Raw genomic sequence first — 13,426 nt, 5'->3', positions numbered from 1 at the left:
TCAATTATTTTGGGACAAACTTCATTGCTATGACTCATTCTTAATCCTTAAGCTTATCACAAGTTATCACTTGTAAACAGATTAGTTTATACAAATCCATCAGTGTGCATTATAACATACAATACACTTAGTATTAGGTCTTCAGATATTGCTGTGACATGGCACAGGCAAAAATCCATCATTTCAAGCTTAGTCCTGCTTGAAATATTTTTTGCAGTTCTTCAGATCTGCTTCTGCTTGGAAGAATTGCTTTTTAAAATCCAGTGTAGAAAATCAAGACATTAGATGCTTGTGACTGTCCAGAAGGATCCTTTAAATAGCCTTAATTTTTGTTGGTATTCGCAGAGGATCTGGTGCTGCTCACTTTTCTCCTTATTCAGCACAAGGATGAAAGGCTGTTCCCAGCTGAATGTCTCAGGCTCCTCTCTCCTATATTTCTTTGAGCCTGTTGGACTTGCACATCTGTGCCATTAGTAGCCATTAAGACAATTACAGAGAAACTTGATTTCCCTCCTGTTGTGTCAACTTTCAGTATTCCTTTGTGCATCAGAGCAATACTTTATGAGGTGCAGATCAGGAAACTATCACTTGTTTCCCAGTTAAACCAGCCTCACGTACTGGCACCTTCATATCTTGTAGCCTGCCTGATTTCCCTTTATACCAGCATTTATTGGATCCACTACTTCATATTTTACACTTATTGCTTCTCCTTTTGCTATTTGCTGCTTGTCAGAAACATTCAGCAAGTGTCCAAGCCAGCTCATCATGCTGACATTTAGTAAATGATGGAACAGTCTCTCCAGGGTGCTGGATGAAGCCACATCACTTCAGTCTTGTAAAACTAGGGAATAACAAAATATTATGAAATCCTATCTGTTTGCGGGGTGGTGATAGAGAAAGTAAAAGCTAGACGGTACGTTTCATAGCTGATTTCTGTGACTCTTCTGATTGTCAAAAATGGACAGAATGGGGAAACCTGTGTAAGTATTTTTCTCTCTCATGTTCTCAAAAGCTGTGACGTGCAGGTGGAGTTTGGTAGGGCTGGTTTACATAGATCACATCAATTACTCTTTTGTTTTTAGGACAGTTGCCAATTTATTCCTGGTTAGAATAAACTCTTGCAGGGTGGTCTGCATGTTCTCAGCCTTTCCGATAGTGTACACCTTTCTGGCTGCTATCAGATAATGACATTTTTCTCCTGTTTTTTTTTCTGTCTACTTGCCCTCTTCATCAAGTTCACATTTCTCTGGCCAGAGCCTCCCACTTCAGCGGCATCCACTGTCATTTTTGACCATGCTGACCTATATGTGAAAGCATACCTGGGCAGAACATGGCCCCTGCCCTGCCAGCTGCAGCCCCAGCTCCTAGCTGATGGCTTTTTCACTCTGCCTGTTTATCTGTATCTCTAGAAATGGCTGCAGTGCAGGATCTGCCTGTCACTTGTGCATGTGTTGCCTTGTGCCTCTCCAGCTGGCTCTTCTCTCTTTTTCCCTTCTTTTTCCTGAGTGACTTTCTTTTGTGTTGCTCTTTCCTCCCTAGCCAGTATTTCTTTCCTACTTCGTTTTTAACAGTGTCTTCTTTACTTCTTTTTGGAGCCCATTATGCTATTTTTTTTCCTTCTCGTTTTATAGTTTCTTTTTGCTGCCTGTGTCTCTCTTTCCTTTCTTTCCCTGCCCTGTTCTTCCTGCCCCTCTATCTAGGAAGGTTGCTTTTCTGGGTCTGATTGATAGCCCATTAGAAGAAAGATTAACAGGTGGAGGCTTGACTAGAGAAACAGATGTCAGGGAGGGAAGGAGAGACGGGAGAACAGGTGACCTTTTCCGTAAGTGAGATGCAAGCATGGCTTTTCAAACATCAATTGCTCCCTACGACAGCACAGGAGAGAAAGCATGGACAGCAGAGAAGGATAATCCACCATTATAGCCTGTTGCTTTTTCACATTCCTCATTCTCACCGACATAATCAGGCTGAAATTGGCATCTCTGCTTAGCATATGGGCCTCATGTTCCCAGCTGGTATCATTACTGCCTGGCTCTCAGTAAAGTGATCTTCATCTCTCCCTTCCCTTGTGCACTTGTTCATTCTTCCTCTCTCATCATTCTTATCTCCCCTCCTCTCTTCTACATTTTCATGATGGTTTTGTTATTCAAATGTAATTATGGGTATAAATTGAGCTATCTTCTTCTTCTTTTTTTTTTTTTTTAAAGAAATGGAATATTTCAATTAAACCTGCACTGAAGACTGCATGAAATTACCAATGGACGCAGGGTAGACACAACATCATTGTGAGAAGGACTTTCCAATCTATTTATTCATATGGGAGAAGAACAGGCAGATTTAGGGTTCTGGGGGATCCTCCCTGAGCAATCTCCAGATTTAGGGGGAGGTTCAGACCCAAAACCAGAAGGTGATGATTAAAACAGTGTCCTGATGTCCAGGCATAGCTCAGACCACTGTGAAGGAGGAGATCAGTCTTTGGCCACCATTTTGGCATGGAGAAGTGCAGATGTTGCACTGTGTGACGTGGTCCAAAGTAGTCTCAGGCATGGGTTGATAGTTGGACTAGATGATCTTAATGGTCTTTCCACTAACCTTAATGATTTTATTATTTTATGATAACAAAACAGAGAGAGACTTCTGCTTGCTACCACAGAGGCATGGATCTTGGGTTCAGTGGTAATGTAGGTTAACATCAAATATGTAACCTTCTGTGGGGTGTGGAAGACCTGCCCCAAGGTAAACATGGAAAATTGGACCAGAGGAGCTTTCAGGAGAAGTTCAGACCTCAACTTTTGCTGAGAGGTGCTTTTTCTATCCCAAATTCAGCACAGGAGATGGCTTTATTTCAAGCGCCAGGACAGCAACAACCTGGCATCCCTCACAAATGACATCGATGCAGCCTCTGTCTCCCTCTAAAACAGCATTTCACCATTCCTGAGGAAACGCTGTAGACTCTTTGCCAACCTTGTCAGGGAAGTTTGCAGGGCTGCACACAGTAAAGAAAAAGTCATTAATTCAGAAAACAAAAGAAGGAGTAATTTAATTTGCTCAGACTTGTTTCACTGATGGAGTCATTAAAACACTTTCTCCCTTATGCACAAACCCATCATTCTCTGCTGGAGGAGACTGTTTCACAAGGGCTGAAAGATGTGTCAGAGATCCATCAGAAGAAAGTGCCTGGGGCAGGGACAGGTTATGTGGTTTTGTTTTGGTTTGTTTTTTCTTTTCCTTTCTCTTTTTTCGACACAGTAATTTTGTGTCATCTCCGAAGATTTCTATCATGTACATCTGTTTTTCTCCACTTACACTCTCTCTTTTCCTCCTTTTGTCTTGCTGTTCCTACCCCGTATAGGTAGGTGTTAGCACTGTGGGCCTTGCTGTTACTTTACTCATACAGTTTGATATTCACTTCGGTAATTATTGAAGCAAGACCAGGAAACTAATACATATCAAGGATTTAGTGGGGAGCTAGGGGAGAGAGAATGAGGAAGAAAAAGGAAAAAAACAGTGGAAAAGGGACAGTGAGGTTTAGAGGAGAATGGGAAACTGTGTTCTGCATTCAACTGTTTTCAAAATTTCAAAAAAACAATTGTGCCAAGTATGCGGAAAGCTTTGATGGAAGAGACCAACTACAGATCAGCCACTTTTGCCCTGCTTTAAAAATACTAAAGTTCTTTGCACACAGTGACACAGCCTTTAACCAGGGCAGCAGTGCTTAGAATAGGATGTGGAAGAAGTTGGTTCATGTGAATGGCTGCATAGTTCCCTGACTGCTGCAAACTAATTTGTTAGGGACATAATCTGTGATGAGGGTAGTAAATGTGGGAAGGAATTGGAGCAGAAAGGTGACTTTGCCCAGCCTCACTTCTGTCTCACCCATGGTTCTTCACAATTCACTACCAACCTGTCCCCTGGGAATGATGGCATTTTATTTCCCACAGTTTCAGGGCTCTTTCAGTTCTGACTCTGAATTTGCCTTCTCCCCAGCCAGAGGAACTGACCAACATCTTGGAGATCAGCAACGTTGTCTTTACAAGCATGTTTGCCCTGGAGATGATCCTGAAACTTGCTGCCTTTGGCCTCTTTGATTACCTTCGCAACCCCTACAATATCTTTGACAGTATCATCGTCATCATCAGGTGATAAGGGTCTTGGGTATCAACTGAAATACATATAGTAGAGAGCACCACAAAGTTTGCATGTTTTCATGTGCCTTTTCAAAAAAAAAAGTTAACAGCTTTAACAGAAAAAAAAAGGGGATGAGCTGATACATAAGGCAAAGGATTAAGAGACTGTATTCCCAATACTTTTGACAATCCTGAGCACTTCTGTCCTTCACTCTTATGTTGGAAGCCATCATGATTGTCTTGCAAGTCCACAACAAATATTAGTTGCAAAATATTTTTCAGACTACACAAATGAAGGATATTACAGAAGTTTAATGTGCAGTGGAAGGACCTGTCTTGCTGGGTCTTAGTTCTGAAATCCTTCCCTCATTCCTGCTTCAAGAAAGTAGAAATTCTGCTTTCTACACATAAGTGCAAACCTGTAGTATATGTTTCTAATTATATGTTGTTCAAACTAATTTTCCCTCTGACCTGTATACACGTGCTGCCAATGCCGAGCTGATAACTTGGATAAGAATTGTTATTCTCTCTCTGCTGTTTGTTCACTTCTTCTTCATTTTGTTCCTCTTGCTCCCTGGGCCTCTCTTGGCCGTAGCATCTGGGAGATCATTGGTCAGTCGGATGGGGGCCTCTCGGTGCTGAGGACATTCCGTCTCCTGCGTGTGCTGAAGCTGGTACGTTTCATGCCTGCATTGCGCCGCCAGCTCGTGGTGCTGATGAAGACTATGGACAACGTAGCCACCTTCTGCATGCTTCTCATGCTTTTCATCTTCATTTTCAGGTGAGGAGGCAGTTGCCTTGCAGTGTTTTGAGGAGGCACTGCATAGTTCATATTGCTGCGAACATCAGTGCGTGAGCACGTGGCTCATCTTGTCTATGGCTCTAGGCTTGAGGAACAGGTTGAGGCTCTTGCTCTCCTAAATTGGTTTCAGTAGCTGAAGACCTGTTATGGTGGGGTGGAGAAATGTTGCCACCAAATGTGTGTGCTGAACATAATGCCCCATTGCAGGACAGGTGATGTCGCTTGGCAAGCAGTATTATCTGCTGGAAGAGCTCAGCTTGGAAGCTGATTGGCAGAATGGTCACAGGAAGCACCCAAGGAAATCTGTCAGTGGACTTTGTGGATGCACTAGTAGGAAGATGAAGACAAATGAGAGCAAATGAGAATGATGGAGAAAGCAGGTCTGAAGGCATTAAGTGGGCTCTGAGGCGATGCAGATGAGAAGTGAGGTTTTGTGATAAGCTATAGGGTTGCAACACATAGCTCTTTCTTTATGGATAAGTCCCAGTGGTCTGTCTGTGTTGTTCTAGCACCTGTGTGCTACGTAGCAAAGAAAGGCCTATAAGAAAGAACGAGATAGACTCTTTAGCAAGGTCTGTTGGGATAGGACAAGGGGAATTGCTTTCAAACTAAAAGATGGGAGATTTAGATTGGATATGAGGAAAAAGGTTTTTTTATAATGTTGGTGAAGCACTGGAACATGTTGCCTAGAGAGGTGGTGGATGCCCCATCCCTGGAGACATCCAAGGTCAGGTTGGAGGGGCTCTGAGCAACCTGATCAGCTGTCAGTGTCCCTGTTCATTGCAGGGGATTTGGGCTAGATGGCCTTTAAGGGTCTCTTTCATCTCAAATAATTCTATGATGATTAATTGCCATGGAGTGTCATTCTGACAAGCTTATTGTGATGGCAGAGATATTTAAATTTGGCACCAATTCCTATTCTTGTCCCAACAGTATCTTGGGAATGCACATTTTTGGTTGCAAGTTCAGCCTGAGGACGGATACAGGTGATACAGTTCCTGATCGGAAAAATTTTGACTCCCTTCTGTGGGCCATTGTCACTGTCTTCCAGGTGAGCTCTCTTTGCTCTTCATGGGTGGAAAAAGCAATCACCAGGATCATGAGTTTTTTTTCTCATTGTGGATTATTCATTAATTTCTGATGGCACAGAAGACTTCAGTATGTGATGTCAAAGGAAGAGCAATTGTATATTGTAACTTGGTGACTGGTATCTCTCAGACAGAGGGGCTCCTCCCTTCCTAATATGAAGTTTGCAAAGGTCACTTCTGTTGTGGCAACACCTGTGTTTAACACTGTCACCCCATAACATGGCTGCCCTCATATTTGTTCTTGTTTCTTTTTCCTCAGCTAGCATTACTGGGGCAGTATCAGCATACTGGACAATAGCAATGGGCAGTAGCTGTGTGATTATGTGGAGGTTAAAAGGCCTAACGTGTTCTAAAGTATATGCTTCCAGTGTCCTTTTTGGGAAACCTCTTAGTGTTCTTCCTTCATGTTTACATAATTTCTGCTTTTGGTTGCAGATATTAACCCAGGAGGACTGGAATGTTGTGCTCTATAATGGCATGGCCTCCACGTCACCATGGGCATCCCTTTACTTTGTGGCTCTTATGACATTTGGCAATTATGTGCTCTTCAATCTGCTGGTGGCCATCCTCGTGGAGGGGTTCCAGGCTGAGGTAAGTCATCAACAATTCTACTCCCATGGAGAGGAGGAAGAGAGGTGCTTAAAAGGGACCTCTGAGACACTTGGCAGGTACTGGAGTGAAGGACTCCCAAAGTATCACAACTCTGTTGTTCTCCTTCTGAAGTTCAGGGTGAGCTTCTTTAAAAAAACAGATGACAGTATTAATCCTTGCAGTGAAAGAGACAAACCCTCCAGAAGGGAATTCACAATTTCCATCCCATGCTACACCAGCTAAGGTGAGTCCTTTCCATCTCCTGAAGCAAGAATGCAGTATCTCAGCCATCACAGGTCATGCTGGACTCCCCGATGGTCATGGTAATGCATGGCTGCCAAGGAACATTGGCAACAATGAAATACAAGAAAAAGTGGCCTTTTCTGTTTGAGTTCCTACCTTCTTGATTTGTATGTTACAGGGTGATGCCAACCGATCATACTCAGCGGAAGATCAGAGTTCGTCAAATATGGAGGAGTTAGATCAGTTCCAAGAGATCCAGGAAGGCTCAGGTATGATAGCTCAAACTGTCTCATTTGCTCACATCTCATTGCTGCTTAGTGGGAAGTCTGAAAGCAGATTTGGCAGAAAATTGGCTCCCATCTCCAAGGCAGAACTTACTTTCGTTTTGAACTTAATGTTTGTGGTGTTACATGTGGAAATTTTGGAGCTGAACTGGCATCCTGAGAAAAGTGACAGCTAAAGTGAGCAGTTTTTGAATGCCTAAAAAACAGCAAAGAGGAGTGAGAAGATGGCACTCCTGCTCAGCTTTGGAGGCACCGTTTCAGGAACACCGTGTCCAAATCTGAAGGCCCCATTTGGAGAAGGGATACCAACACATTAAAAAGGACTCAGGCAAATCTGGAGCCCTGCCTCATAGTGAGAGGCTAATGAAGCTTAGAGAAACTAGAGAAGTAACTTGATCACACTCTGTAAATGCCGGCCATAAGGAGAGATTTTTGATGGTAGATGGCTCTTTAATTGAGCAGAAAAAAAGCATAATGAGATTGTAAAGGTTGGAAGCTGAAGCTAGACAAACTCAGACTGCAAAAAGCCACATATTTTTAAGGAAGGATAATTAAATGTTGGAACAGTCTGCCCACTGACTGCCGGGTAAGGTTTCCACCCCTTGAAGACTGCAGGTCTTTCTGCAAAAGGCATTATACTTCAGGCAGGACTGGGTGGCAGGGAGCAGCAAGAGTATGAATAGTGAGTCGGGAGCTGGGGGAAGCATTCAAGGCAGGACAGGGACCACACCAACAAAGGCATAAGACTTGCACACGTGAGCAGGGCAGGTTGGCTGATGGTATCCGGGTTCTAATAGCGGTTCACAGTCTGCCATGCAAGTCAACAGGGAGCCATCGAGCTCAATCAGCAAGACAAGGTCAGCATCCATAAGGTGTAAGGACAGGCGGAAGCATATTCACAGCATAACCTAGGCACGGATCATAGGCATGGGTCTCAGCTTGAATGTATCTTCTGTGGTGAGGAGCAGAGGCTCCAGGCTTGGCTTGTCACAGCCTATTCTCCCAATTTAGCTGTTTTCATAGCAGTATGATCCTGGGTTGCATAGCTACACTGTGCCAGGACTTATCTTGAGTGTAGGCAGCTAAAATCCTAGAAGGGCAGAAAGAAGAAAGGTTACAGAGTCTGTTGGTGTACTCGCAACAGTGACACTGAGAGCAGGCAGTGCTGTGTGACCTTCATTATGCAATAGGTCAAACAAAAATGATTGCTCCAGTCCCTTCAGGTGTTAAAAGCCAGCATCCCATCCTCTCCATCCATCTTGACAAATGTCAGAGGTTTTTCACAGCAGCAAACACAGCCCTCAAAGGTGCCCTGAATCTTCAAGGTCAATGATCAGTCATTTGAAGAGGCCCAGCGTAGGACAGGCTGTTCTGTTCTGCCTTTCTTCCTGACCAGCACTCTGCTCAACCATCTAGCCTCAAGGAGAGCCACCGCCAGTTTTGGAGAGTGAAGAGAACATTTCAGAGTCTTGCTAGATTGCACTACTTTTGCCATAGCACTCTAAATCAAAAGGAATGAATGCTGACTGATGCTAAACAGTTAACATGCTGCAAGCTGCTAACATGCTTAACAGTTTGGATGTTGAAACAATCACTGGGTGGTGAGGAACCAACCTCCTTCTTTTTCCCTCTTCTTCCATCTTTCCACCCAGATCCCAAGCTTTGTGCAATTTCTGTGACACCAAATGGCCACTTGGACCCATCTTTGCCCTCTTCCAATGCCCCACTGGCTGCTGGGGGAGTCTCCAACTCCTCACGCAACTCCTTGCAGCCTGACCAGATTCGTGTTGCTGTTGGCTCCCGGAAGAGCAGTGTGATGTCCCTGGGGAGAATGAACTATGATCAGCGATCTTTGGTGAGTGATTGAGTAGGAACATCTGTCATACCCTTCTTTTGAAGTGCAAGGGCCTTTCTCTCATCATATGTTGGATTACTATGAAGAATTGCATTGCTGCTATAGGCTTGTAACACAACCTCATTGCCTGCCCATAGGAAGCCAGTTCACATAATTCATCTGTATTTCCAGATTAGATCAATCAGTCAATCATAGAATGGCTTGGGTTGGAAAAGACCTCAAAGATCATCTAGTTCCAACACCCTTGCCATGGGCAGGGTTGCCAGCCACTAGATTAGATTGCCCAGGACCCCATCCAATCTGGCCTTGAACACCTTCAGGGATGAGGCGTCCAGAAGTTCTCTGGGCAGCCTGTGCCACTGCTTCACCAACCTTGAGTGATCTATTGACCTTATTGACCTATATTTGCAGGTTATTGATCAGCATTCCATTGAGTGTAGGTTACAGCTTTTATATTCTTCTGGTGAAAGATGGGGAACACCATGGGGGACAGAGCTTTTCTTTTAGGGAGACCAGGCTCTGGGCAACCTGATCTAGCTGTGGATGCGTCTAAAGGAGAGCACCAGGAAAGAAGGAAACAGACTCTTTCATAGGGTTTATTGTGATAGGACAAGGCAAAATGGTTTCAAAGTAAAATACAGGAGATTTAGGTCACATATAAAGAAAAAGTCTTTTACAGTGACGGTGGTGAGACAGTGGAACAGGTTGCCCAGAGACAAGGTGGACGCCCTACCCTTGGAGACTGTCAAGGCTAGGCTAGCCAGGCTGTAGGAAACCTGATCTAGCTGTGGATGTCCCTGTTCATTGCAAGATAGTTGGTCTAGATGACCTTTAAATAGTCCTTCCAACTATAAGGATTCCAGAATTCTGTGATTCTGTCCTCTTGCCCTCTTGCCCCAAGTGAGCTGAGAGCATAGAAAGGTCTAGGTGCTGCCAGAACTTCAGAGTCCCATAATGGATGCATTTTCTGGAAGCTTTTGTTACAATGAATAGAGAAATCTTGGCTTGGAGCTTACTCACATCAGGTCCTGCTGTCCCCCAGTGCTTTTCCAAACACTGGTAGCTGTCCAGTCAACACATCTCAAACCTTGTAACATAAGCTTCTGTGACCTCTACACACTACCACACATGGGTTTTGAAGAAGGTGCATTGATACTAGAAACATTCATGCCCCTGTTATTTCTAAAAAGGGAGAGCTGACAGCCACGTACTACATGATAACTTGGTGATGTTGTTGAACTAGACTGTAACCAATACACCTGTTTCTCTCATTTTTTCTTTTTATGAAGACTGTGCTCAAAGGTGTTGTGTCAGATTATCCATCTCCCTATACCTTGTGTTATTCTTTACCCTAGGGCTGCATAAAATGCTGCCAATCAGATTTTTGGAAATCTTTATTCTTGTTCTATGCTGAAATAAGTAACAACATCAGGCATCTGGCCTTTGGCTTTATTATTTACCTTCCCTTTAAGTGCCTTGCACACAGATGGTGCTATAAAGTGATCACAGCCAACACCCCTGCTAGCTCATTATTAATTTGTTGTTAGATTTATAGCAATTACAGCTACATTCCCACTATGCATCTTCTTTGAGGGGTAAAAAAGGGTGCACATGGCTTAGGACCCCTGGGGGGATATCTGATGTCTGCCACAAAGCAGTGCCTTCCCTCCCTAATTCTGTGTGGCTGAGTCCCAACCCACTCTCTTACAGTCCAGCTCTCGCAGTTCCCACTATGGTGCCTGGGGCCGCAGCGGGGCCTGGGGGAGCCGTCGTTCCAGCTGGAACAGCCTGGCCCGAGGACACAGCCTGAAGCACAAACCTCCCTCTGCTGAGCACGAGTCCCTCCTGTCCGGGGAGAGGCACAGGACAGGAGATAGGGAGCTGGATGGAGCAGAGAGAGTGTTTCACCACCGCCGGACGCTCTCTCTGGACAACAAAGGCTCCTGTGACCTGCTAGAGTTGGCCTCCATCCCATCTGGCCACAGAGGGACCTGTAGGCCAGGGACAACGTCAGGGGGCAGTGAGCATCAAGACTGCAATGGCAAAATGCCCAGTATTGCGAAAGAGATCTTCCCAAAAATGAACAACTGCAAGGAACGGGGAGAGGATGATGAAGAGATAGACTACGTGAGTACTTGGTGCGGGGAACCTGGGGTTACAATGCAGTGCTGTGGGAAACCCCAACTCAAGTTTCAGTCTCCCTGCCATATGGATGGGAGAGCTTGCAGAAGTGCTGTAAGTACAGGTGGAGGATGTCACTGAATGTAGGTGGGTCCAGGCAGGCCCACACCACATTGTCAGGCTGCCCACAAGGCAGTCATGCAGATAGATGGTGGGAAGAGAGTAGAGATGATGCATAGGCATTTGAGGGCTGTTATTTCAGAGCAGTGCAGCCAGTAGTTGTCACAAGTTAGAAAAGGTCAGGCTTTGTGAAAAGGAAGAGCTTTGCTTTGGAAATAGATGCATAAGAGACAAGGCAAGTGTGTTTTTCTGTGCCAGCCTGGGAGACCACCATACCCAATCTGTGAGCATATCTAAGGGTGGAAGACAGTGTGTATGAAATTAAATCAACTCTGAGTCCAAGTGCCAGCAGAGGACCATTCTGTCCCTGCCTCTCATTCAGCTGAGATACTGAGAAAACATCATACTCATATAATAGAGCCAGTGACCCTATTATGGGCAACATCCACCTGTAGATAGGAGACCAGCAGTTTTGTTTTTAATGATGCGAGGAGGAAATCTGAAGGTGAGAGGTGAACAGGACCTGGCAAAGAACTACCTACCTCCTCTTTAGTGGCTTGTTGTTCTTTGGGTCCATTCCCTCATCCAGGTGCTAAAGAAAGGCAGGGAGCACACGTGGGGAGGAACACCTGATAGTGGTACTTGGGGATCACATGCGAAAGTGAGAGTGCCTCTGTTAGGCAACGAGAAGTCAACCAGTGACACTTGCTTCTCCTGCATCCCTCCAGAGCCTGTGTTTTCGCATCCGGAAGATGATGGAAGTCTATAAGCCAGACTGGTGTGAGTTACGGGAAGACTGGTCCATATATCTCTTCTCTCCACAAAACAGGTTTGTGCAGTTTTTTCCATAAAAGGGTTGAGAAGATTTTGACAGATTTTGTTGCTGTGCCATTTGCTTTCCCTGAGCTGGATGTTAGATTTTAACTTTGAACTCAGTATCCGGGAATGTATTTCTTCTCCCTTGCCTCTCCCTCTACAGTCAAACAACATTTCTCTTCCTTGATTCTGCAGATGAGAGGGAGGACGAGAATCCTAAATGCCTGTTGTGCTTTTCCTTCCCTTTGGAACATCCCGTTTTTCTTTTGTGTAACCAAAAATATTTATAGCAAAGTGAGGCAGGGAACACTTACATTAAACCAAAAAGGAGAAGGAATATATTATTAATGACTCCATAACACTGATATTTTTTCCCCTGGTACCGGAACAGCCTCTCCATTGCATTTTGCAATCCCACTGCCAACTTATCAGCAATATCACACCCTTTAGGGCCATGTTAGAAATCTTTTTGCTGGAAAAGAAAAAAAACAACAGCAACAACAAGCAAACACACATACTGAAAACAACAACAAAAAAAACCCCACACATATTTAGATATATATTCTTCCCACTAGAGGGTCTTCCCACCAGGAGAAAATGCCCACATACCCCAGCCAACAGCATTCTCATCAATGTGCCATTACTTCTTGAGGAGTAAGGAATTTTGTTACAGCCCATGGAGGAGAGCTTTTTGCTCCATGTGACACCTGGGCACTGTGTCTTTCAGAGCAGGCAGAGTTGTGTTCTCCATGACAGCCAAATTACCTGCCCCTCCTCAGCTTTCAAGATGTGGCCTCATTGTCCTAGTGTGAATCTGGAAGGGTTTGCTACATCAGAAACTCATTATCAACCACTCAGTTTTCTGTGCTTCTAGCTTCTAACCTCCCTCTGCTCAAGGTACAGGTACCTACTGGAACTCTTTTGCAGGTTTCGCCTCCTCTGCCAAACCATCATTGCTCACAAACTCTTTGACTACGTTGTGTTGGCCTTCATATTCCTGAATTGCATCACCATTGCTCTAGAGAGACCGCAGATTGAACACAGAAGCACGGTGAGCACTGTTCCCTCCCATCTACCTTTTAACACAGTGTCTGACAGAAGTGTATAGGCACTCCTGGTACTATAATGGCCTTTGGACGTAACTTAGCATTAAACATAACTGCAGTTCATCTATTCAAATGTCCATGCATTAGCTATTTACATCATATGTTCTTCCCCTGCAGAGTCTTATAATGTGTCAATCTCCTTTATAATAGGGTAATCCTAGTTTGCTCCTGTTTGGGGAGTGAGGGAGTCCCGTGGTTGAGAGATGGTTTGCCAAAGGGTCAGGGATTGGGAAATAAAAGAATACCTTTCACGTGCAGTATGTCATCATGTGT

The 13,426-nt window shown here is 44.5% G+C and overlaps 1 protein-coding gene across 6 annotated transcripts in view; it reads left to right on the top strand.

The window, feature by feature from the left end:
- The window catches only part of CACNA1I (calcium voltage-gated channel subunit alpha1 I), a 159,184-nt gene that overhangs the window by 122,031 nt on the left and 23,727 nt on the right, over positions 1-13,426 (top strand). For all 6 annotated transcript variants that reach the window (XM_090142049.1, XM_090142033.1, XM_090142040.1 and 3 more), the window contains 9 exons: positions 3,988-4,139; positions 4,723-4,908; positions 5,863-5,980; positions 6,453-6,608; positions 7,030-7,120; positions 8,788-8,990; positions 10,701-11,117; positions 11,960-12,060; positions 12,975-13,098. In XM_090142049.1, coding sequence (XP_089998175.1) covers positions 3,988-4,139; positions 4,723-4,908; positions 5,863-5,980; positions 6,453-6,608; positions 7,030-7,120; positions 8,788-8,990; positions 10,701-11,117; positions 11,960-12,060; positions 12,975-13,098 — 1,548 coding nt within the window. The remainder of the gene's footprint in view (positions 1-3,987; positions 4,140-4,722; positions 4,909-5,862; positions 5,981-6,452; positions 6,609-7,029; positions 7,121-8,787; positions 8,991-10,700; positions 11,118-11,959; positions 12,061-12,974; positions 13,099-13,426) is intronic.

Source organism: Phasianus colchicus, chromosome 1 (genome assembly GCF_987193195.1).
Source record: "Phasianus colchicus chromosome 1, bPhaCol1.hap1.1, whole genome shotgun sequence".
NCBI classification, from domain to species: domain Eukaryota; kingdom Metazoa; phylum Chordata; class Aves; order Galliformes; family Phasianidae; genus Phasianus; species Phasianus colchicus.
The sequence above is the reverse complement of the archived record's forward strand: the minus strand, read 5'-3'. Positions and strand labels throughout refer to the sequence as shown.